Source organism: Gymnodraco acuticeps, unplaced genomic scaffold, assembly GCF_902827175.1.
Source record: "Gymnodraco acuticeps unplaced genomic scaffold, fGymAcu1.1, whole genome shotgun sequence".
Lineage (NCBI taxonomy): Eukaryota > Metazoa > Chordata > Actinopteri > Perciformes > Bathydraconidae > Gymnodraco > Gymnodraco acuticeps.
Genome location: NW_022990235.1, coordinates 2,709,806 through 2,736,463, shown reverse-complemented (window position 1 = coordinate 2,736,463; position 26,658 = coordinate 2,709,806). Strand labels below are relative to the sequence as shown.

General features: G+C 43.1%; 1 protein-coding gene across 1 annotated transcript in view; it reads right to left on the bottom strand.

Annotated features, from left to right (window-relative positions):
• The window catches only part of ca16b (carbonic anhydrase XVI b), a 108,905-nt gene that overhangs the window by 52,267 nt on the left and 29,980 nt on the right, over positions 1-26,658 (bottom strand). Inside the window, 1 exon segment of the mRNA XM_034219040.1 lies at positions 6,631-6,681. Within this exon segment, the coding sequence (XP_034074931.1) occupies positions 6,631-6,681 (51 nt within the window).

Here is a 26,658-nt window from a genome sequence, read left to right as displayed (position 1 = left end):
CAAAGCTGTGTATGCTGCAGAATCCATTCAGTGAATGCAGGAGCATTGGATTACATTTTGAACAACATTCCTGCTGTCAGTTTCAATATGCTGATAACACTCCAGATGGTGGAGACACAGGCATTGAAGCACTCGGGAGTATTAAATGTCCAGGTTAGACAACTGATGAGCTGAGGGCTTGCACAATGTAGGCACGGGCCAGGAAAGTCAACCAAGATGTAATCAGTGTTCTGATGACCAGCAGAGAGATATTATTTTTCTTATGTTGGCCAGGAACACCTACTGTGAGGGGTATCTTAAAACTTTGAAATCATTTTATAATAATACTCGATAACCGACTTCAGGAAAATTGCTAAGATCCAAGAGTCAGATGAGAAGAAGTGTTGAGATGATTACAGAGGTTAAAAGAAATACACTTAGGTAGCTACATTATTTGGCAGAAGAAGAAATAAAGCAGGCCAACAATGTAGCATCTAACAGCTTACAGCCAGACCCCTGGTTCAACTTTGACATTTTATATATACTTGTTTCCACTCTCAAGGGAAATTAAGCATCATTGATGGTGTGCTTCATTTTGGTTTTCTCTAAATGTCAAATGGTAGCTTATCTGGTAAAGCTGATAGCTTGTTTACAACCTGTATGATCATTTGCTCCCATTTGTTGTCCTGTTGGACCAATCTTTAGCGACGTCACCGCGTGAGGGGGGACCTGTAGCTACTTTGGTGACCACCATGTTATCAAAACTGATACAAACAGAACCAAGCTTGTGCCACCATAAAACATGTTGTTTTTACTTTTTTAAAAGAAGGTAACGACAAACTCAGATCAATTGGAAAGTGTATCTTTGGATTTATCTGATCTCTTCGGTCAAGATGAGAACCTTCTACTGTATATCATCAGCACGTGTGCCAGCCATGGGATATTTAGGGCTGAAAAAGATAACAATACATTATGTTTAATCTCAATTTGACCAGATTGACACAGATATTTCTGCTGGACCAAAAGTTGAGGACTGACCTAACAGACGGACGGAAATTGCCACCCTCATAGTCATGCTGCTGGCACAGTGCGAGCTTTGTCATTTTTTTCTCAGATAAGCAAGAAATGCATAAGCATTGTGCCTCAAACCTTTTTACAATAAAATACTCCTGATAAATGTTTATACACCTACCCACAGCAGTACAGAATAATTAAATATGGACTTTGCACATTGTGTGGAGCCATTACTGTATATGTGGATAGCATTCAAAATGAACTCTTAGGCATGGTAATTCCACGGTACCAACACAAGCAAATTTCAGTTCTATCCTATCTGTTGTAAACTGCAATACCAGAGCCCCTTTGCACAAAACAAACCGACAGACTTTGTCCCGTCCTCCAGTATCACTTCGTTCCACTGTCACTGTGTCCCACAGATCTCTTTACATGCTTCCTGGCAGCTCTGTGACCTAATGGCTGGAAAGTGTTGAGGGAATGGGAGAGAGCTCAGTGCACATCTGAATCGACTACGAGAAGAAAAGAGAGACTACTGATGCAGTCTACTGAATGATGCCGAGTGTGAGCGTTAAACAGTAAAGGTACAGACTCCATGCTGCACCAGGTATATCAAGCAAGCTGTGATGGATATGGTTTAAGTCACGAGCTCATCATTTTAATGTTTCATAATATCTTTGCTTCACTAACTCCTAGAGTGGGGTACAGTCTAGCACTTTTATTTTCTGTCACGTGTTGGGTTCTGGGTATCATTTTTAGATGCACCACAGTAAGAGACTGAATGTAACTAGAATCAAAGTGAGGAAAATAATTGCGGCAATATTGGTTGAATGACTGTTTCAGAGGTCATGCTGCTAAAACTGTAAACTGTTACACCAGAGTGAAATATGTGACTCAAGACCAGTTCAACCAAGAAAAGAGTATTTTGGTGCTGCAATTACTGTAGCATTCAAAAAATGATGTTCTGTGAACATTCAACATATCCACAGAAATGATACTGTCTGAGGTACAAACAAATTAAAAAATGCTTATTATAATAAATCACCAATTGCAACACTTAGCCCTTTATCTCCTGTGTGTGTGATTTTGTATTTATAAGAACTGTACAGATTTTAGTTTTCTGTAATGGGCGGTCTGCACAAGACGACTCAATTACCAGTGAACCATGCAGTTAAAAAAACACAATACCCTCAGTGTGGGTGTTGGTAGGCTTCTTGTTTAACATCCACTTCTCAGAATAGATCTGAAGGACCAGGGATGTACAGTAAACGTATCAAGGCAGTTTGCAGGATTGAAAAAAGGCATTGGGTCACTGTGGGGGCCACAGAGGGTGATGCATGAGTGAGTCTTCAGTCACACTTCACCAAATGAAAGGTGTGTTTACTTGACCTTGTCAGTTCTGACGTGTACAAAGATAAAAATGCAAGAGGCAAGCAAGTAAGCACACCATAAAATAAGATATTTTTTATTTGTAGAGATTGGCAATACAATTAGAAAGTCGAGAAAAATGAAAAAATGTGGTCTGTTGAGAATCGGAGAAGAAAAATCTGCCCCAAAAAGAATATAGCCATGTTTCTTGAATATTGATTGAAATGATAAGTCATTAATAAAAATCATTTGACTTTTCCGAAGAATAAAAAGTAATTGAATAGATAGCAAATGCTGCATTAAAGCACGTGTGGCCTGGCCAGGGAGGTAGTCTATAACGAAAATGCCATGAGTCTCTCTATGATAATAAAAGAGTGCAACAGCAAAAAATGCAATCTATAATTGATCAAAAAATGTACACTGCATTTCTTGACAGACTTTATGCTTTCATCTGCCAAACCGTTCAACCTTTATCCTTTGTAGCCTTTTCAAAACACTTTCATATCTGGTAATAAACATGATAAATATTTCCCCCGTACAGTAATTATAACTTTCCATCATTGTATCCAGAACCACTACAATATCAGCATCCTTAAAGTTACCACAGACACCAACTGTGACAGGTGATTAAAGACCTAGCTGTTCTGGGAGATCTGAGAGCTCGCAGGGGGTTCAGATAAGGTAACTACTTTCAGCAGTCAACGTGTGATGCTAAAGCAAAAGTGACACAAAAGCAGACAAGATCCAATGGATCATCAATAATCCTCTGCTATCTCAAACATCAAAATGAAACTCCACAAGAGTCATTTTGAAGTTGCACTCCTTTTTGCTGATGCGGGTCACTTACTGAACCCTGTTATTTGAGTTCAAATTGGTTTTTTTACATACCAGGGAGTCGGTGGGCTTACATGTTGTTGATGGCGGACATGATAATGCACAAGTTTTGTTAACTGTCCTTTTGAATTATGAGTCAGATTTCAGGGCCTCAATCTGCTTCCAGGGGTGGTCCGAAGCGGTACTTCACTTAGACATTTATCTGCTTTATTAGTCCAGAAGATATGCATTTAAGCAGAAATTGATATGAACTCCCACAACGTAGCCACAAAGGATCGGACTGATCACAGTGCTCATTTCAATAGAGGCCATAAAGCAAATCAGTGTCAGGAAAAATATTTTCTACTTCTAGCAGTTTCTCTCCAGCATTTCAGGGCAATCTAATGGCCAATTAGCAGGATTGAAGCCAAATGTTGTAAAGAAAGAAGTGGAGGTTAAATGTCTTATCTCCCGGGGAGTTAATAATCACTCTCTAAGAGTGTGATGAGGCCGTAACATGGAGTTATGATTGGAAGAAGCTTAGCGAAAGCAAGTTCATAAGCCAAGTCAATGTGTTTTTTGAGAAATATCTGTGAGACGGACATAAAAAAAAGGTTTGAACCCTATCACCCGCACATACTGTACACTACAATGTTTACTACAGTAATTAACAAAATAACAGCGTTGTAAGGGAATGTTGATTAATGTCAAACTGTGGCTGTGAAATTATTTATATTTACGCTCCAAACAATTATGAAAGCAAGATAATAAATATAAAACAATTATTGTGTCGCTTATGTTTTGTAAAGATGCTCTTGTGTTATGATACATACAATGCACTACTGACATGTAGATCACACAATGCTCTTCCATTTCAAAGCCAAGGAGTAATCCTGTAAAATCTTCCCATCATTGACCAAAATAATCTTGATTTTCCCATAATCAAGCCGCTATGTGCCATACCCTTTTCAATGCAGTAGATAGCTATAAAAGATAACACAGATAAAGGACTCTGTACTCACAAGACTAAATATCTATCTTTCTTTCGTACAAAGTGAGTTTCAGGTTGCAAGTGTGCAGTATAAATATAGTTTGGATGTGTAAACATTTGTCAAACAAAGATGAGCAAATACTGATTTAACTTGGTTTCTTTGACTGCCTGGGTGTATTACAGCACTTTCCAGATGAAGATTAAATACAAAAACAGTAGACATTTGGAAATAATGACAACATGTTTGAAAAGTAGATAATTACCACAACTTGAAAAGGACATTACTGATCAGCGTCTTTTAGTATAAATCCAGTTATAGTGAGAAGGAGATTATCATTGAAAAGATGGTAACAAGTTAAATAACTTGATAAACACATTCTGCATTTGACCACCAGTGGACTTTTAATTCAAACTCAAAGTAATGTATTAAATAAGTATCCTCAGAATTTGTGAGAGTCTGAAGAAATTGGATGTCATCATTTACTTATATTGGAGGGACACATTTTCATATTTGGTTGCAAATCATTCTGCAATCCATGTCTGAAAACTCCAACTCATTAACAAAAGCAGACCTGGGGCCTCATTTATAAAGCGATATACGCTCAAAAAATGGCGTGCGCCAGTTTCTACGCAATGTTTGCAATTTATAAAATACTAACTTGATGGGAAAACGTGCGGTCCTCCACGCAAACTCTAACCCATGCGTACGCACAAAGCACAACAACGGGAGAGACGAGAAACTGCGACACCGTTGGCAGAAGGAAGAATGGAGAGAAATATGTGGAAATAATACCATAAACAAAATGTTACCTCTCATTTATCATGAAGAATTCATTTTCAAACATTGATTAAAGCCAATCTTAAAATGATTAAACAAACGCCTGTTTGCGACTCCTCAGTGCACACAAAAACATAACTTGGAGAAATAAATAAATACGGATATATTATTGAAAACCATCTCGAATATGTTGTGTTAATGTTATGAAATGTTTTCTCATAAATGATGCGGTAAGCAGGAGGACAGCATTACTTTAAACTGACGCCGTGTTGCATTTCTATAGGTTGTAGATACGAGCATGGTTTTATATACTATCACGTTTAATCGTGTTTTATGCCGTTTGCCAAGACTTGATAAGTCGCTCGTAAAACACAGGAGGTATGGAAGCTAAGAACACCATATGTGGTAAATTGTACAGCTGATATAACACAACACATTAGTTGTATTTCCTTTAACTGGTGGATATAGGGTTGCTGCGGGGGGGGGGGGGGGGGGGGGGGGGGGGGGGTGGGTTGAGACGCACAGGCTGCAGTGGAGACGCTGCGCACAGCTGATCGACAGCTGGAACACAAACCACCAAATCCAAAAACATAATTCAGATCCAGTCGTCATGACTCCACTCCGGAGGGATTCCCCGATCACTTCTTACAGTCTCTCATCAAGGGGGGTGTCTCCTGTCCCCGGTACACACACACTGCCTGAGGAAGGCTATGTGTATTGTTTTTGTCATTAACCTTTTTCGGGCCATTTATTTATTTATTTTGATGACGATCCGACCTCCATGCTGCTACTCTGGTTCAAACTGCATCCACCAAACAATATGATTTATCTCCACCTCCCCAAAATAACCCACATCTGACACGGCGTATGATGTCTTTTTTAACTGTTCTGTCGTCATTTCCTGCGATCTCCTTCATAAAGTCAGTCAAAATGAATGAATAAATGGGCTATTCTTTGACTATTTATAGGCAAATATGGGCGTTACGTGAAGCCCGCATTTCGAGTCGGTTGTGATTTATAAAGGGAAACCGGCGTAGGAAGTGCTGTACGCACTTTCCTCGCCGGTGCGCAATGTTTGGTGAATCGGGAAGTGGCGGAAAATGTATGGACCTATTTTCCGGATTTCTACTACGTAAGCAACCTTCCCACGTGAATCCTACGCACGGCGTTATACATGAGGCCCCTGGTGATACTCTGCCAGACTTCTACTTCTACAGACATTTTCACTTCTTCCTTGTTTCAGTAGCATTTGACTAGTCTTTTCAACAGCTAGTTAAAAGGCATGCTCATTTGGACTGAGGTAAAATAACTTGGCCAGTCAATAGCACTCTACTGTTTGACCATAAAAAGAATAGTTGCCGTTCTGTTCTTTTAGGACCATTGTTAGGCTCCACAGTCCTTTTGAAGGAATATTTAAACAAAGGGCTACTAAGTCCTACACTGTTCATCCAACATGTACAAACCATAAAGAATCCTTTAAGCTGAACGTTACTGCTAGTTTTTAAACCCAATGTACTGGAGAGCACAGCCAAAACAAATTGTAAACTGTCCTGATACTCTCTGACTACACTGCACAGTTTCATCAAATATAAGTCAGTTCCAATTGTTGGGTTACATAATGGTCTATTTGAGGCGTTATCTTAACCCAGACATGTTTCATTATGCAATTAACAGTGTGACCTCATACCACTCACTCCACCCGCCCATTCAAGATCCGGTCTTTGCTTCCAGCCCATGTCTGCAGGAGAGGGTGGAGGAAAAGACAAACAATCCATCCGTTATATACAATGTGCCTCAGCAAATGCTTTAAAAGACAAAGGGCCCTTAATAGTTAGCTACTGACTTCAAACCCTTAAATATACTGCCATTTCCAAGCTGACTAGCATTATACAGTAATGGCAAGCAAGTTTTGATATCTTTAAAACATTAATGCATCAAGCATTGCAAAGACATTCAATATTGAGTAGTTGATTAGGCGCTTATATGAGACCTTTGGGAAAACTGTGCATTCCTGCAAGTACAGGAAGTACCAGAATCATATTAATTCAAAAATATTTAAAATATATGTATTCATTAGTTATATACGTTGAAAATAACGTTTCAATATGCTCTATGTATATGATGGTGTGGCTAGTATATAAGAGTATATAAGAGTATATAAGAGTAGTATATAAGCATTGATTTCAGGTGGTCTTGCTGAGTTCTGAGAAGTAGGCAACTGATAAGGATGGTGCCACAGCCGTCTCAGAGCCTGAGCTCAATCTTTAATCAGGGGTCATTGTGTTCCACAAAGCGGCCCCAAACACATAAAAGCAGGTAGAGGAAATGGTAAATCATACAGGCATTGGGGTCTAATTGGCCACCAGAATGAGCTCCAGCCAAAATATTGTTTTCCCTTGGCGCTATCTGCTTCCATCTCGTGGACTTTCATAGAAACTGTGGCTTCCTGTTCTTGGGTGTTGGCCGCTGAATAAGTACAACATCCCCTAGTCTGTAAAAATAATCTCCAGGACCTTGTGTAAAGAAAACGAGGGACAGAAATACATTCTGTCCCCATGAGGAAGAGCTTCCTCTACAATTCAAAAACGTTAACAGTTTCCTCTTCAATATGGCAAGGAGCCAAGATGCATACAAATGCTAAACACTTCTGTAAGGATCTCTGAATACTTAACACACAATAAGCCACAAAGACAATATATTACAATGTAAAATGAATTCTTATGAACTTGCATCACCCACGTATGACTAAATAAAGAACCTTGAACCTACTGTAATACACAGGGCTACAGAATGGTGCATGTGTGAGAAGCACATAAAGCAAGACTAGAAACTAAAACTAAAAACAATCAGCAATTTAACATTCATATGTGATGCCCAACCTTGACTTGACCCCTCGGTGCGTTTGTGAAAGCAGGCCCGACTGAGACCCCTCAGGCTCAGTCAGACTAATTCTGAGCTGCACATCTTTACTCCTGAATACAATGGGTGTTACACAAGTAACAATATGAAGCATGCTGGAGGAAGACGGGATGATGCAGGTCACCGGCATCCCTCCACCTATTTGTCTGAGTGCCTCACAGCACAGCTGCTGTTCTGGGGCAGGTGATTGTAGAAGAGGCAGCAGGTGGACAGCTCGCTCCCTCAGATCAAACAGCTGCACCCTGCAGTATCTTTTAAACAAAATGTCCTAAGACCCAATTAGCTTAAGTTTGATTTAAACTATGAGCAAAATAGACTTGGGTGTGACCTATGTGTTTAAACTTCACTGTTTAGACTAGATCTTGTGTTTTGATTGATTTTGAAGATCCTATATGGCGAAAGTGAGGTATTTGTCTGGTGTTAAGGGCTGGGTTACAGTGAAGCGGGTTTATCCGACAGTTCTAGCTTCTCTGTCATGTGCCTCTATCATTGTACAAACATGAATGATGATTAGATATCAAAAACATATTGTTTTAAAGTTGTCAACCCTGCTAACCACTGTTAGCTCCACTCGGCTCTGATACCAACCAGTGAAACAAACCCATTTACTTAGGCTGCTTGCTGTTTTACCATTCCCCCCCTGTTAGTCTTAAAATATGTTTCATCAAGGAGTTCCAGTGAGCAGACAGCTCAAACATCTCACCCCCTGATGATTATGTAGATTTTCTAAGCTCAATTTCCCCCAAAAAAAAATCAACAAAAAAACAGCATTTTGTGCTGCATGAAAACAAGCATTTTTAGGGTACAGCCCAGTTTGTTGATCCAGGGTTAGGCTTTAAACGCCCAACATGTTTAGTCTCTTCTAGTATATTTCCTGCAGTAACTATTGCAGAATTATTGGATGTTTGGTATATTGTTTAATAGTAACAGGATGCAATTTTGAGTGATGACAATTTCAACGTATTCACTTTATTTGATTTCAACTCAGTTTTAGTCAATGAAAAACGTAAGCATCATATTTTTTTATGGAGTTTAAAACAAAGCGTGAAGTGACACAAACTGATCATAGAGTCTGTGTTGGTATGAGTTATTTGAAGAAGGCCCAGTACAACAGGACCCTTAGTTGTGGATTAAATCTGATTGTGTAGCACTCTCAATTTAAACACTGAACATTGGTTATAAAAGCTGTAGTGTTTTAAGTTAAACAGATCTGTTCATTATTTTTGTGCATCCACCATGTCAAAAGATAACCTCCATACAAATAAGCATCTCCAACAGGCTACAAAGCCCAGAACAAAGATTCATTTATGTAATCAGACAACCAATCTGTTGCAGTGAAAAACTGACCAGTAACTATAGGTTACTTACGTAACCCCAGTTCTCAGAGTAACATGAAGTGAGATGTCTCACTATGGGATGCGCCTCATCGCGGAGCAAACAGAAGCATCAATCTCATTACGCCAATCCTGATTGGCTGGTGATCTTGACGTCAGCGTCAGGGAATTCACCCCCTATAAGTAGCTTGCGCCACGACGCATGCGTCATTCAAAATAAGCACCTCTTCTCGCTTCACCATAGAAAGGAGGGTCGTCTGGTGAGACATCTCACTTCATGTTACTCTGAGAACTGGGGTTACGTAAGTAACCTATAGTTCTCATGCATAACACTCCGTTCGATGTCTCACTATGGGAAATTGTAGCTCCCGTATTGTCAGACGAGCTTATCTCGAAAATCACCAAACCAACCAGAACTTAACAGGTAGAGCTCTGACTCAACCAGGTGCCCAGCACTGCTGGAGTCACACTGGGAGAAGAACGTCCAGCCTGTTAAGAGGCGGACAAAAGTGAGCGGCGAGGACCAGCTCGCCGCTGCACCAATGTCTTAATAATAATAATAATTCCTTACATTTATTATAGCGCTTTATCAATGACTCAAAGCGCTTTACATATACACACATTACACATATATGATACATGCAATGGTCAGATACTGTGGACAATACCCACAGGAGCAAGTTCAGGTGAAGTGTCTTGCCCAAGGACACACCGGCTTTACAGACGCAGCAGCGGCGGGTTTCACCCCTTGATCTGATGATCATTGCACAGCGCACTGCGCCACACCGTCCATCTTCACGCCTCGAAGACATCGAGGCGCTTTTACAGGTACACATTGGTATTATACATGTACTGTGGACAATACCCACAGGAGCAAATCCAGGTGAAGTGTCTTGCCCAAGGACACAACGGCTTGACACAGTGGCGGCAGGAGCGGGTTTCGAACTGGAGTTCCCCAGCACTCCCACTTGATCTGATGATCGGATGCACAGACCACTGCGCCACCCGTCCCTGTGTGTCTTGGATGGGAGACATCCTGGACAGAGCCCAGGATGCAGCCAGACCCTGAGTCGAAAGAGCTCGCGGACCCGAGGGTGCCTGCGAACTCTGACTCGTATGGGCCCCAAAGCAATTGCTTCCACAAATCAGTGAGAGAGCCGTTGCTTAGTAACAGGCTTGCCCTTATAAGGGTTAGCCCAGGACACAAGGGGTTGGTCATTATGATGAAGCACCCTTGATCTGTCCCTGTACGTGCGTAAAGCACGGGCTGGACACGGCAAATCCGGCCGCTGTTCCCCGGAGGAATACAGTGGCGGGGAGGATGCCTCAATGTCAAATGTGGTACCTGGACCAACCGCCTTAAGATAAAGGCAGGGTTGGGCTTCAACCACACTCTGTTTGCCCTGGGGCGAAATGAGTGCATGAAGACTGTACAGATAGTGCATGAGTGCCACTGGCTCGCTTGGCAGCTGCCAGGGTCAGCTTCATGTCACACTGTATTCAGATTGTACCACTCACGGGCCAGGCCCATAGAGCCAAGCGCTCTGGGTGTGGGTGAAAGATCGCCCCCCCCCCGCTTGGGACAGTATGTCCCTGCGTAGTGGGAGCTGCCATGGCTGCCCGCACCGCAGCTGATATATCTCCGCTAGCCAGTACATAGCTGGCCAGTGCGGAGCTATCAGGATAAGTGTGTGGCGTTGCTCTCTCACTCTGGCCAGAGTTGGGGGTATCAGAGCCAGGGGTGGGAACGCGTACAGAAGGCTTGGGGGCCAATTATGCGTGAGTGCATCCACGCCTAACGGTGCATTTAGATCGCGCATCGAAAAGAACAGCTGACACTGAGCATTGTCTTTCGATGCGAACAGATCCACCGCGGCTCTGCCGTAACGCACCCACAGCTGGCTCACAATCCTTGGATGTAGAGTCCAGTCTGCATAAAGTGGTATACCTCTGGACAGTAGATCTGCCCCGAGGTTCATCACTCCCGGTACGTGCGTCTCTCTCAGAGAGAGGAGACGTCTACCGCTCCATAGGATCAGTTTGCGCGCCAGTGTGTGTAACTGGAGAGAACGCAAACCCCCTTGGCGGTTAATATACGATATTGTGGTCGTATTGTCTGTCCTCACGAGGACGTGATGTCCCCTGAGGAAAGGCAGAAAGCGGTTTAGGGTGAGAAACACCGCTAAAAGCTCCAGGTAATTTATGTGCGCCCGCTGGAGGTCTCTGCTCCAGAGACCCCTCACCGGGCGACCTTCATAAATACCTCCCCAACCTATCAGACATGCATCCGTGGTGACCACTTTCCGTGAAAGGACAGCACCCATAGGCACACTTCGTACTAGAAAAGTCGGGTGCAGCCAGTGGCGCAGTGCCATTACGCATTTCACAGTAACCATCACTCTCCATGGCGCGCAGGGTTTAGTTTTAGGGCGGCCACCTAGCGCTGAAACTCCCTCATGTGTAAGCGTCCCAGTCGTACGACCATGATGGCTGACGCCATGAGCCCCAGCAATCGTAGGCATGATCTGAAGAGAACATGTTTGCGCAGCTGGAAAAGAGCGAGACAAGCTCTGAAAGCTTTCACTCTTTCCGCTGACAAGCGAGCTGAAAAGGGCACCGAGTTCAGGCGTAAACCCAGGAAGAGTATAGTCTGCGCGGGGCACAACATGCTCTTCTCTGTGTTTATTATGAAACCCATGTTGAGCAGGTGCTTTACGAGGACATTTGTCTGCGTAACAGCCTCCTGCTCAGACTGTGCGAGAAGCAGCCAGTCGTCCAGGTAGGTCGCCAGGCGAATACCCTGTTGTCTTAACGGGGCTATCGCGGCTTCCGTACATCGTTCAAACACCCTTGGACTGAGAGACAGACCGAAGGGGAGTACTTTGTATTCATAACAGATCCCCTGAAATGCGAATCTCAGATATTTCCTGTGTGGGTAATATACTGGGATGTGAAAATACGCATCTTTCAGGTCGACTGATGTAAACCAGTCGTCTTGTCGCACGAGCCGCAGCAGAGATGTGTGATTGAGCATTCTGAACTTATATATTTTTAGATATTTGTTCAGAGCCCTCAAATCAAGTATTGGCCGAATTCCGTTCCCTCCCCTTTTGGGAACGAGGAAGTACTTGGAATAGAAGCCGCCCTGACTCTGCTCGGCGGGTACAATAGATATAGCCCTCTTTTCTAGGAGTGAGAGAATCTCTCTCTCCAGAATATGGGCTGACTCTCCTCGGGCCTGCGAATGCAGAATGCCCGAGAAGCGAGGGGGGGGGTGACGGTGACTTGGAGTCTGTAGCTCCGTGTAACTGTCTTGAGAAACCCAAGCAGATGATGTGAGCATCTTCCACTGCATGCTCCTTAGAGCCAGTGGAGATGTCACGTCTCTTCCCCTCTGAGTCTCTATTTGTTGTGTTATGGGGCCCTCTATTGTCTGAACACACTGGTGCCCCATTTCGACAATCCCCACCGACACTGCGCATGCGCATGACGGTGGTGCCTTCACAACCCCAGCCGGCACTGCGCATGCGCGTGACGGTGGTGCCTTTAAAGCCCCAGCCGGCACTGCGCATGCACGTGGCGGTGGTGCCTTCACAGACCCGCCTGTAATCCGCCTTTTGAGAGATGCCGTAGCTGCTCTCAGAAGGGGAACAGTTGACGGGCTGTTTATTGGTTTTATTGTTTTTCTTTTCATTTTTTTGAGCTGCGCCCTCGGCCTGAAGCCTGGATGCGTCAGCGGCAAATGTTTTATGACAGAAAAATCAACAAATGTGTGACGTGTTTGTGCGGACTTGAGGATGGTGTTGAGGCATCTCTCGAGGCGGCGGGAACACATTTAGAGCTGGGGAACCGTGGACTTCCAGCTCTGTCACAGAGGGGAGAAGGAGAGGCTGTCACGCCGCTCGCTTCTTCTTCTTCCTCGACTGCTGGCCAAAATTCTGGGTTGGCTGCGCCTGAGCTGCAGCCGGAACCGGAGATTTTCTAGGCCAGCTCGCCCTCGTCTCCAGCCTGGGCTGGGGACTCGGGGCGGGCTGCGACCTCTGCGTCTTCGGTGTTTTAAACCGAGCAGGGTTCGAGGCAGCTTGGGCGAAGGACTGCTGCTGCGAAGGCAGCGGCTGGACCCTTCGAGGGAGGCAGAGGTGGAGTGCCTCGTCCTCCTTCTTTTTCGACTCACACCTCCTTTGCATGGAGGCGAGAGCGGAGCCGAAAATTCCCTCGGGAACGATGGGCATATCCAGCACATCCTCCTTTTCCCGGTCTGGGAGGTTGGTGAGGTTGAGCCATCTCACTCTTTCCTGCACCTCCATGATACCCATTGCCTTGCCCGTGGCCTGGACGGCGCAGCGTTGGACACGGAGACAAATGTCGATGACCGCTGCCATCTCGTCCAGAGTGGCTGCCCCCGGGTTACCCGACAGGTCCTCGCAGAGCTCCGCTTGGTAAGCGGTTAGCAGCGAGGACACATTCAGGGCCCTGGCGGACAACGCTGCGGCTTTGTAGGACCGTTCAGTCATTGTCGACTGAAATCGGTCCGACTTTGCTGGCAGCGCGGGGTTCCTGCTTGATGACGGGCCCATCCTCGGTAGGAGGTGGGCCGCTACCAGCGGTTCCGTGGGCGGTATGCGGAGCAGGCCGAGCTTCTCCATTCCGTCACAGTCTAGGGAGGAGGCACCCTGGATTGGGACCTTGTTGCTGAAGGGCCGGTCTCTCCACGAGACCGACACCTCATCCAACATCTCCGGGAAGACCGGAAGGAGTTGCCTCTTCGTCCGCGCTGCTTGGGGAAAATGTTTCCCTTCGTAGCGGGACCTGGAGGTCTCCTTGGCCATTTCAGGCCACGGGATGTCGAGTCTGGCCGTGGCGCGTTTACACACGGCCTGCAGGTCCATGCTCAGACAGGGCGAAGCTGGTGTGCTATCGCCCGGGAGAGCAGCACTCGCTCCAGGCTTTGCAGCCTGAGCAGATGACATGAAGATGTCCTCTTCATGTTCATCCGACTCGGACAGGAGGAACACCGAGGCGTCCTCTTCGTCCTCATCGTAGTCCAGCTCGAGGACATCCTCCGCGGGTGAGACCATGGTGAGGTCTAACCGGGAGCCCCAGCTCGGTAAAGCGTGGGGTCCCGTTCCCGCGTGTCTTGCCGTCACCGGGTCCCGGCCTGCCAGGGCGCGGGATTCCGGTTCTGCAGCCATCGCAGATAATGAGCCCCAGACCGACACGGAGAGGGGTTCACTCTCTGCGGCAGACGCCCCCGCGTCTTGACTGCCGGCCGGCAGGTCAGTGGACATGGGGGGGTCCTGCTCCGACAGGCTAGCTTGGCGTGCTAGCCGTCGGCGGAGGCTCTTCACGGTGAAGCGGACACAATGTCCGCACGAGCCGGGGTTGTCGATAGCGCCTCGGGCGTGTTCCAGCCCGAGGCAGGACGAGCAGACCTGGTGTGTGTCTGTGCCCGAGATCTTCAACCCGCAGCCGCAGAGTCGAGCCACCGAGTCCCTGACTCCTCTGGTGTGAGGGAGAGAGGCGTCCATCTTGTTCGCCTCGTGGCGTGGAGAGGACCCGCTCTCAACAGGTAAGTTGGGAGAAAAAAATGTTTTACCACCCTGTCCTTAATCCGGAGAAAAGGACGGTGTGGGTCTTTTATTCCCGGAGAATACTGACTGATGTGACAGTATGCTCCTTTAATCCTTTCCTCCTCCGTGGGAACGTCCTCGCTACCGTGGTGTCGATAGTGAGGGAGCGAGCTAGCAACAGGTGTGTTGCTAGCTTGAAAAAAATCAGACCTACCGTACTTTCCGGGGAAAGAGAACGGCGAGGCAGATTTCAATACTAACTGGCGTTAGTATTACCGGCTTCCTGCAAAGCAGAAGGAGTAGCCGGCGAGCGCCCGTCGACCGAAATGGATATTTGGGTTCAGTCTGTGGACCGTTAAGCTTGTCCGGCTACTATAGAGATGTGCTCTGAAGCGAGAAGAGGTGTTTGAGTGATGCATGCGTCGTGGCGCAAGCTACTTATAGGGGGTGAATTCCCTGACGCTGACGTCAAGATCTCCAGCCAATCAGGATTGGCGTAATGAGATTGATGCTTCTGTTTGCTCCGCGATGAGGCGCATCCCATAGTGAGACATCGAACGGAGTGTTATGAATGAGAACTGCAATTTGGCCTAAAAAAAGACACTGAATAAATAATGCATGACTCCTAGGGGGAACTACACAGGATGGAGTGATAATATTCTAAACTTCTGGGTATTTACACATCCATTTACACATGTAAAGTGTCAATGATGGAAGTTGTATGATGTTGTAATGAAATGGTGTCTTATACCATCAGTATGCAGTAGATGAATGCAACTAAAAACAGTCCCATTGAATTCGCTGTAACGCTTAAATTATTACTATGTTTAGCTTTGTTTTTTGTATTTTTTGTAATTGTATAATCTTGAATAGCTTTAGGCTGTGTCTTAATGTATTATCAGTTGTTGTAACATTTCTGTATTCTGTTATTACATCAATTATCAAAACAGTAGCAACATAAAAATAAAAGCAATTTCTAATAATAATACAAATAATATCAAGCAGAATAAACTCGGCAAAACAGAAGAAATGTAACTTTGTTTGAAGGATAAAAAAGGTAAGAACGATTTTTACCTTACCTGTAAGAACTGTTTCAGTAACAGTATCTTAGGCAAACGTAACTTTGATTAACAAATCATCTCGTCGAGATTTTTTATTTATGTGCAGCTCCACTGAGTTTGGATTCAAAATTACTATATTTGTTATAGAAGATAAAACACTACACTTTCCTCCCATTTCAATTAGGATTAAAAACCGCATGCGTGTTTGGCTAATGACAGAGGAGAAGAGGTTCTGCATAATTGGAGTAAATACAGTAAGTAAATACATCCTTTTTCAATTAAACTTCATAGTTGCTTTTCCACACATTTAAAAGTAGTTTTTCCTCCAACGCATAAAAGAGCTTTGGGGTTTTGCCCTATTTGTGTATCAGTGCACATTGACGCCAATCCAACACCGCATCAGTGCAAGGAAACCTCTTGCTAATTGTAAACAGGAGGGAGAGGTGAGCACTCTGCCGAGCAGAACACAGATCTCTCCTCTGTAGAGCCGCAAAGTGAAACACTGATTAGTGACGCTACATTACTCCGCTTTGTCCAAGGGCAACGGTTTCATATCAGCTAACTGTCGGAAGCACAGACGCTAACCTCAGCAGTCATAAATGTCCTGCAGCTGGTCGTGTGATGGACGTTTTAATATAAGAAATAGCAATTGTATTCAAATCACAGTCAATATTGTATTAAGGAATAATTAGTGGGTACTTCCGCAGTTATTAAAATGGAGATGAAGCACTGACTATGACGCAGATAGGATATTGCCATGTGGGATGACATCTTTACAATATGTATTTATTTATTTGTTACTCAGAGGAAACAACAAATATGTTGCTTTAAAATGAACCAATAACGCCCCTTGAGACTGTGCACGCACACACACACACACACACACACACACACACACACACACACACACACCAAAAGTATAACATAATCCACCTTTAATTTGACACATCTCTCTTTCGCTGTAACGCTTAAATTATTACTTTATTAGTTCTGTTGTTACGCTTCTCTTCAGTTCGCAGTGCACCTTATCTCACTCTCAGCCATCACCTCTTTCTGAGCTCCCTTACCCTCATGCATTTAAGCAGCTACATCAATTGGTTTAATTATCTCTTCTTCGGCTCTAGAAAATTCGACTAAGCTATGAACTTCCATACCTGACTATAAGAGAAATCACACTGCGACCACTTTCTCAGCTCACTGGTGAGAGTCATTAAATCATTTAAGCTCAATTCGGTTTAAACGCAAACCTTAGTGTCTAGAAGATTTTCTCTTTGTCTTGTGTCAATCTTATCTATGCATTTAGCTTCAGTAGAGGGAAATGCATATCATGATCATCATGATATTATGTTTTAGTTAAAAAAGGCATATATATTTCTTTCATGGTCCAAATCTCTGCTTGCTACTTTACTTTATTCAAGCCGAATGACAAACCTGACTATTGCTTACTGCGCTATTTCCTACAGATCTGAAGGGATGTACTTGCACACTAGAGCTTTGAAGTAACTGCTAACATCAGCCTGCTAAAATCCCAATGTTAAGCAGGTATAATATTTACCATATTTACCATCTGAGTTAAGGGTGTTTGCATATTAACATTTGCTAATCAGGACTAAATACAAATAATGGATTATGACAATGGAATTGGAATTTGTCTGTGTGGTTTTAGCGGAAAAGTAAAGCAATCACCACCGTATCCCAACGGAAATGTGTATACTGACTTTCATGGCTAACCAACAGATGTTGAGACATTTTACTTGGAGGGAAAATCAGGGGATCACAAAAGCATGCAGGAGTCGACCTCATGCCACCATGGACATGTGTATGAAATTTCATGGCAATCCATCCATGAGATATTTCAGTCTGGACCACAGTGGTGAAACAGCAGGCAGTCACACAGGGCCATCCCCATAGTCGTGCAGCTAGCATGGCTAAAATGCCAAACACATCCCAAACATGACAGAACCAATCGTGTCCCCATTGTTGCATAAAGCAGCTGGACAGCAGACAGGGAGGGCAGAGTGAGCGGCAGTAGATGCCTGCCAGAGGGCACTCGTCCCCTTTACTGAGGGACGACGGAAGGCATGAGGATGAGTTGACTGTGGGTCACTGCAGAGCGATAAACCTGGACAGGCATAAGGGGACAGGCAGGCTGCTGTCTCCTGGGGGACAGCGGTTGTGAGACACAGAGGCCCCTCACTTACCTGCCTGTCACAGCGTCAGGATGGCCTCCCAGCATGAGGTCACCACTAAGCAGACCATTAGCCACAGTCAGCAGGTAGAGGTGAAAGATCTCCACCCACACTGTGAACCCTCAGATGACATGTTATCTGGTATTTTATTTTTGCCAGCCTGTACATGTTATTTTGCGAAAGCTGCTATTTCGATTGTTTGGACCAACGGTGCCAATTTTACACTGCAAGTGTGAAAACCGGCAAGTGTCTCAATAATCCTCCCTAAATTGCCCATGTTATAACAGCTTATCTCCTCTCACGGTAGTTAAATGTATACTGTGCAATACAAACAACATGTCTTCTTCACGATATGTGTGGAGAACACAGGTTGTGTCTAATATTAGTTATAATTTTCAATATCGGATTCAGATTGTCAATGACATTGAGAGGGGAGGAGTATGCAATGTAAAATCAGATTTTCATCTTTCATCAAAGTGGAGATCATCGCTGCAAATCACATGTACACAAGCTGTCTGGGACTGATACGGAGCTCCATGCGCGGCCCTGACATTGTAATTATCTTCCAAAGGCTTATGAGCTATTCTATGCCTCTCTTAGTTGAAACAGAAATACACAAATGTGCACAACACAGGTTAACACACTAGAACAGAAACTGAATAAGAAAATATGTAAACTGACAATTAAAAAAAAAAATCTTCCAATAGCTTTTCCTAGAAGAACTACTTAAAGCAAAGTATTTTCACTCAGTGAAGGATAAGATTGATGAAAATAGAGTAAGGTGTTGAAGGCTTAGCAAACTCCCATTGAACCAAGTAAAAAGTCCTTATAGTCTCCTTAATTCACCATTACTTCTTAATCACAGTTCAGCTGTGTCATTGGCTAGATGACACAGCTGAACGGTTGTCTATAGCAAAAGTTTGGATGATGGTGGTGGCTATATAGCCAAGGTTACAAAGTCTCCACATTTAATATGTGCCTTCCTCTTTGTTGAATGAACTCTCTGCAGAGAGATCGCGACTGAATACAGAAAAGTCCAAGTCAATCCAGCCATTAGTGTGAGAGACGCTGGCAACAGACTAAAACAGAAAGTCAGAGGCCATCTTAACTTCACTTATTTTTCGAAGCAGGTAAGCATCAACTGCAGCTGCATTATCTTTCCATTTCGCACCTGTGCACTCTAACCTAAGGTTTGACTGCAGACATTATCAAATTGACTGTATTGAGAGGCGAATATCTGCACAGCTAAACCGGCTGTCTATTCCCTGTGTGGTGCCACAGTCATCCTTTGCTTGCATTTCTACAGCTTGAGAGTGGGAGTGTGTGTGCATATGTGGGTACATGTGTCAGTCAGACACACAGAGGCAAGAAAGTGGAAGACATTCAAACTGAGTGCACTGGAGAGAAGATCTGTGCAGGTTTCTTTCTAGCCTTGGGTACCCCAAATTGGCTAAAACCACTAATTAGGCCACAAATCACAAGATAGCACATGACCACATCCCCCAGATGAGTGTTGAGCTAAGCACAGCAAGCAGCCATTTTAAATCCAGACTTAATCCACTCTTGTGTCTCACCCTCCCCACTACCCCCATAGCATCCAGATGCAAACCCCTGCTCAGAATTGAGATGCGGCCAGCATTAGGAAAGACAGATGACGAGGGAAATAAAAGGATAGAAAGGAGGAGGGAGCTTGCATAGAGGAAACAAAAATTGACTCCAGGGGAGATGTGAATGCTGGGTAAGATCGGTATATTCAATTCATAATGAAAGATCCTGTGGGCATGTCTCTGCTGGGTATGGACATATAAATAAAAAAGGTAAAAAGTGCAAATCTGGACTGTCAATTCCCTTTCCCTGATACCCTTTTTTGTATTTTCACTACGCATTAGACACATGCTAGAATCAGAAAGCCGAGCTACTGTCTGTGCCACATAAATGAAGTACATATATGGGCTTGTTGTTACCACAGCTGCTAGCTAATGGCATCGCAGAGGAAGTACACTTGGAAAACTGACAAAATGGTGATTTGCCCTCTGGCTTCAAAGTCTCCCTCTGCTACTTGGGGCTTAAAATGTAATTAAAAGGAAGTAACAAGAAAATGGCTCCATTTATATATTTCAGAAAGCTGGACACAACAGCACTCAAAATGTTTCCAACATCAGGATTATTTCTACTCAGTAAATCAAAAGGTCCATTTGTACGTATGTCCTGCCGACTTTTCAGCTTTCAGTTTTAGAAACAGAATAAATAAACTGAAAATCTGTGAGGGTGTTTTTAATTTAAAATGTATGATTGCCTAAAACTTATTTTGCAAATACACAGAGCAGCTCACACCAATACTTTTTGATGCATCTAAATGATTTATTACCCCTTACAGGTACAGTATGAGCTACCACTTAAGTGCGTCATGAGATTATACAAAACGAAGAGTGGCACAAAGATATTCTTTCTGCCTGATGCTGTTACAATATGAAGCTGGATAGCCTTAAATTAACATAAATGTCTGAGTTTGCAGTAAGATTGTATTGTGTTGATATATGGGCTGGGTTTGTATGTGCATAGTTTAAGCAACCCCAAGTTATAGACCTAATATTCAGGCAATTACAAAAGTATACCATATGTTTAGATAACTGTCTTTTCTTCCCTCCCAAACCATATCACCCACTCCACAAGCCCACAAAACAACACACACAAACTCACAAAATAACACAGTAGAAAAATAAAGCTTGAACCACTTTGAGCTATTGCCCTCTCTAAGCTCAGCTCACTCTCTCAGCAGCCATTACTCTTATATGTTGCAGTTGTTCTGCAAGCTAAGCAGGGACAACAATGGCTTCATGTTTACACAGCAAGTGTCCTTATAATTTAGAATCCAGACAGGAATCGATAGTTAGCAGTGTAATTCAGTAAACTAGAGATAGTAACACAAGGATAAATGATCTAAGAAGCCTGGAAACGTCAGTGATCGAGAAGTGATGCAGTACTAAAACGCATCAATTGCTTCTATACAGTTCTCAGGTTTAAGTGCCATTTTCAGACCTCTCAGCATTCCACCATTTGATTTTCAAACAAAGCATTGCAGTGTTTCCAACATTGTGCCATCATGCCACCGTTCTGGCTTTTCCCCCTGTAGTTAACTACTCACTTCTGGGGGGGGTATGTACTCATTACAAAGTAAGTCATCATAATTATGAGTTTAAAAATGTGCTGGGCTGCTAGCTAGCTCATTTCGGCTCATCAACATAACCACATTAGAGGGGAAACATGTGGGCTGGCAATCTCACATTTCTTCAATATTGCAATCCCGTCAGGCCAAGCTTGTCCACATCCATTATGTTGGACCCGAGCCACCAACTAGGCCTAATATGCTGCCACGAGGCACACCAACGCCATGTGACACCAGGAATTAAATTAATTAGGTTTACACAACAAACCTGTCGGCCCAATACATCAATCTGCCCTAAACTGGGAAACCAGAAGATTTGACTTTATTTATTGTAGTTGGGCTTTAGCATTGTGGATCCTGGCGGCACCGGCCCAAGACTCAGTTCTCCTGACATGCCAATGTGACAATACAAACAATCATCTCCAACAATACCTCAACGATACAGTATTAGCTCAGGGCACAGTAAGCCCTAATTTATCTCCATCCTTAATATATTTACCTCATCTAGAGAAAGGAAACAGGTTGGCAGAAGCAGTGGGAAGTAAGATGATTTGGAGCTCAATTCTGCTAAATTGGTTGCTGCCAGCGTGATACATCATGGAGAATTAAGATGCCTCTCCCCCAGCACAGAACTTGGGCAGCCATATTGGCACATCTGTCAAGGGCCCGCCCCTGACAGAGACAAATGGACCGATTCTGGCACACGGAGGCTGATCCAAACTGCTAACAATAACCAAGATGAATAATGAGTCATATTGGGCACTGGCCAAATTCATTTTTAATAATTAGTGTTCCTGCACCTCTCATTTTCTCAGAAAATGAGTGCAGGTACAACTACAGGTTGCTACAACACATTGGCAGGACTGGAGGAATATAGATGATGTTGTGCTAAGCTTCCATCATCACAGAGAATGGCTGTGACTATAAATGCAGGGTGTAAGATAGATGAATCTATCTCTGTTCTGCCAGGAGGAGTACATTAATCAAGTCCAGAAGTGGCTATCGGAGTTCAAAAGTTCTGAAGAATTGAACTGTAAACTAATAAATTGCCTATTCTCAAAATTAAAGAAATAAAAGAGACAATTGCAACACAAACTTGTAAAATATATCACTGTAGTCAGTGTACATTAAGTCAATGGTATTTATACACTTTATCACAAATGTGCCTCCAGGGGATTAAAGAAGCGGAGGTGAGAATCCAGGGGTTGATTGTGACAGATGTGCTGTTTTTGTAAACACCTGTCACGTGTCAACTGTGATGTTTGTTATTTTACCGGGAGTGTGCAGGCTTGAAAAAAAACAATTGTCGAAGGTGTTTTGACGCTCAGCATACCATGTCAGAGTTTGTTGCCCTCAAATCCTGAGAAGAATTGAGCTCAATTTAGTATATTATAGCATTTCGCCAAATACTAATCACAGTACTTTGAGTTAACCATTCAACCATTCCAAAAAAAATGTTCAGCTGCCAAACATCTGTCATTGAAAATAGCACATCAGAAAAACAGCAATCTACAGAGACTGTGTGATTGAAAAGAAACAAGAAAACCTATTGCTTTAAAAGGCTTAACTACATTTTTCGCAGAATGAGGTTGGGGGGGGTAGGGCCAAAGCTTTACAGGCTTGGTGCATCAGTTAGGGAAGCAAGAATCAATGCAAAGTTTGAAAAGATTGACATTTAATGTGAATGGATTGTGGTTGGTATGCACAATGATGAGTGATAGCAAATGTTTGCCTAAGAAGCGTCATATGTATACTTTTTGCACGTGGTAATGCAAAACTGCTGGAAAAAAGACCCCCTTCTAAGATTGATATTTCTTACTGCCACTTTGGAAAATTGCAGGACATATAGTCTAGTTCCTGGTAATGTCAATGGTCTGCATGATAATTAGAAATGTAATTGAACTGTGATTTTCAGCTGCCATTCAAGAATCTCATTCTGGACGAAATCTGAGTGAACAATTGCTTTGTGTTCATTTTGAAAACAAAAATGGTTTATCATGATTTATCACAATAGCTTTAATAGTCATTATGTGATTGTCTCCAAACAATCACGAGCAAATATAATTACTTAAAAAAAAAAATCTGATTTCATTAGTTAAGATCTTTGGAGCTATCACTTTTCTTTCCCATCAGAGAAACTCACAGAGAAACATTTGTTAGGGCTGGCATTTGTATCTTCATCCCTGATGAGCACGTCTCAGTATCCGTGTATAATATGCCCCATACTTTAGCCTGCGTGCATACCCCCTGCACAGCCTCATAGTCAGGGAGCTTTGCTTTAAAGTCAAGTGCTTCTCAAACATGTAGGTCTACAGGGAGCAATCCTCCTCACGATTCATTATACCTCCAGGAGGCTGAGCTCCTTCTGTCGGGCACCATGACAACATGGCATTGCTCTTTTCCCTCCAGTCTTTGTAAGGGGGGTGTCAAGTCGCAAGAGACAAAGTACACTGCCTTCACAATGCACCCAGCCAATTTAAACCTTCCACGACATGTAAGGTTTATCATGCTAAAACAAACTAATGAAAGTCACATTTTAAAATCAACCTTAAAACTTGGTCTAAACAACTGAGGCCCTTTAAAGTATATATTAATAGGATGAATTGTCAACTAAATTGACAAATCCATTTTAGCTAGTCTTTTTACCAAAAATAGAAAGTGCATAATGTGGAACTACAGAAAGAGGGTGCCGCAGTAGACTAGAAGGTTAATTCAAAGCCAAAACAAACAGCCCTGACAATCAAGAACAGTGAGTTACCTAATCGTGTTATGTATCCTCTAACGTACTAATTAAGTTGGATCAACATAGCAATTGATTGAAAATGACACTTCATTCACTTCATTATGTGAGACATGAGTGGAAAGATTGGTAATGATCACGGGAAACCTCAGTGAAGTGGAATAAAACAGTCAGGCTGAGGGGAAATATAATCCACACGTATCAGACAATCGCAGGCTCTTTCAGCGGCTACAACAGCTTGTCAGGATGGCTTCCATCCAAACGGCCATGACTGCTGCAGGAGGAGCGCTATCAATACAAAATACAGAGCTCGGATTTATGAATGTGAAAAATCACTGGAGGTGTAGAGCTTTTAATTGCTAGATTATTCATTTGTGGATGTAGAATACCATGCTCTTTACTGCATTTGTAATTTCCCCTATTACACACAGTTGGCATTTTTCTAACAAATCATTAGTTCTCACAGTGAGCACCGCAAGAACATAAATCTTTCAGAAGGACTAATTGCTTCATCTCTGTCTGGAAGGACATGCAAGTTAATTCAGGGAATCTCATAATGCAGCAAAAACTAAAATCAAGTGTAGATTATCTCCAGAGTACTAATCAATATTTGTATACATCTTAAGCCATTATTTTTGTTCTTCCTTTTTTTCTCTTTTTCAATCTACACACAGAGGGGATCAAGCTTAATGCTTCTGCAAATGCACATTAAGGTACTCCAACTGTTGTGCTGTAATTAAACTAGAACAATCAATCAACAAGAGTGCAATCAAAAGGAACCTACTGCTTATAGAAATTGGCCAGAAATATAAAACAACCTCTAAAGGAAGCCTGAGGAACCAACAGAGAAGATGAGAAAACCTGCAGAGATATAACAAGGGGGAAAATTATGCATAGCCCTGTACCTGTGGGGAGTCTAACGGTTAGCATGAAAAATGCCTCTATATGCGCACCGACACACGCACACACACCATGCCTTAAATAACTTTTAATCAAATTTCAGGGTGTAGGTTTCGATGCTACTTACAATAAGGTTCATACCAAAGCAAACAGATGACATGTCATGAAATGATGAGAGCTCCCATTGCACTTTGGCCCAATTCCTCAATGCTCTGGACTAATGTGCAAAATACAAGGGCAACCTCTCTCCCCATGAAAACTATGGAATGTACTTGTATACTGATTTGGACATAAGTATATCATTACATAATGTAAAATCTCCAAATCATTATGTCAAATATCAACAAACATTTAAAGCATTATGTAAACTTAGCAATCATTGTAAGTAGGTGCACGGTTAAACCTTTAAATCTAATAACAATTAAGGATTAAGAAATGTTCTAAATTGGTGGACCTTCTATATTGTATCTGCTACTGCACCAGTTTCTGACACTAATATTGTTCCTCATGCTTCAAAAGCTCTCCGCACCAGAAGTTAGTAGACTGTAGGATACACAGAGAAGGGCGTGGAGTCTGGCTGAAACAATGGTTTATAAGATCCCGTATGTTATGTACTCTATATGTGTCTAGCTCATACAGCTTTTGCCAGTCTTGCACCAGTACCCTCTAGCTTTAGTCTGACGCTACTGTGTGCATTTCTTTTACACTCACTTGCACGGAGCAAATGCCCTTAATAACCATTTAGCTGCAAAGGCACGCTTGTCTGCCCCCCATTCACAGCCTTAGCCACTAATTACCTTTCCAAAGCAATGGACATTTCTGTGTTCCCTCAATGCTTCCCTTTTTCTCAGTACAATCAGCCAGCTGCCTTCGCTGGTAGGAATGTGTGCTCTGCACAGCTTGAAATGAATGTCCAAAATCAACCCAAGTCAGCCAATTCCCTAACCCGATGTGTGTTCATTTCTGTCAGTCCAGCCGCCTGATATACAAATCTTAAACATTAAAATATCTGATCGCCTCAGAATTACCAGCTTCCCTCTTCCTTCAAACAACTCTGCGCACGAAGACTAAACTTCATATTTTCCCAATGGGCTCAAAAATATTAGTAGGTGTTAAAACAGCCTGCAACTCTGACTATTTACATAATTATACACAGCATTCTGTCAAATAACATACGAACAGCCCTAGAATGTCAATGAGCAAAACAAATGAAGTAAGAATAAAGCCAGATGTCTCAAAAGCAAAGCAGAACAAAATAAAGAGTCCCACTAGATTTGGTCGATAATGTGTTCATTTTTAAGCAATCGCTCACTAAAGTCAAAGATTTTCACAAAAGAAAAGTTATTTTGTACAATGAGGATATATTGTAGTGTAAAACAGCTATGGGTGTTTTATCACAGTGTTCTATAGCAGTGTTAAAACACCGACCAATAATATGATGAAAAAATGAATGTAATCTTTGGAAAAAAACTAAAACCATGAGCCTTTTCTTATCAAGCTTGTGGAATCAGCTTCCAGTTTATGTTCGGGCGGCAGACACCCTATCCGTTTTTAAGAGTGCGCTTAAGACCTTCCTTTTTGATAAAGCTTATAGTTAGGGCTGATTAGATTCAGCCCCTAGTTTTGCTGCTTTAGGCTTAGTTTGTCGGGGGACATCTTACTTCTTCCTTCTCTCTGTCTATACCTGTGTACTCTCATGTTCAGAATAACCCAGCCTCCCCCAAATTTATTTTTGGTGTCTATATACGCCGGGATCCGGAATCATGGCTGATCGTGTTGCTGCGGTCCTGAGTCCTGGATCGCGAGCCCTGGATCCTGAGTCGTGGCTGTGGTCCT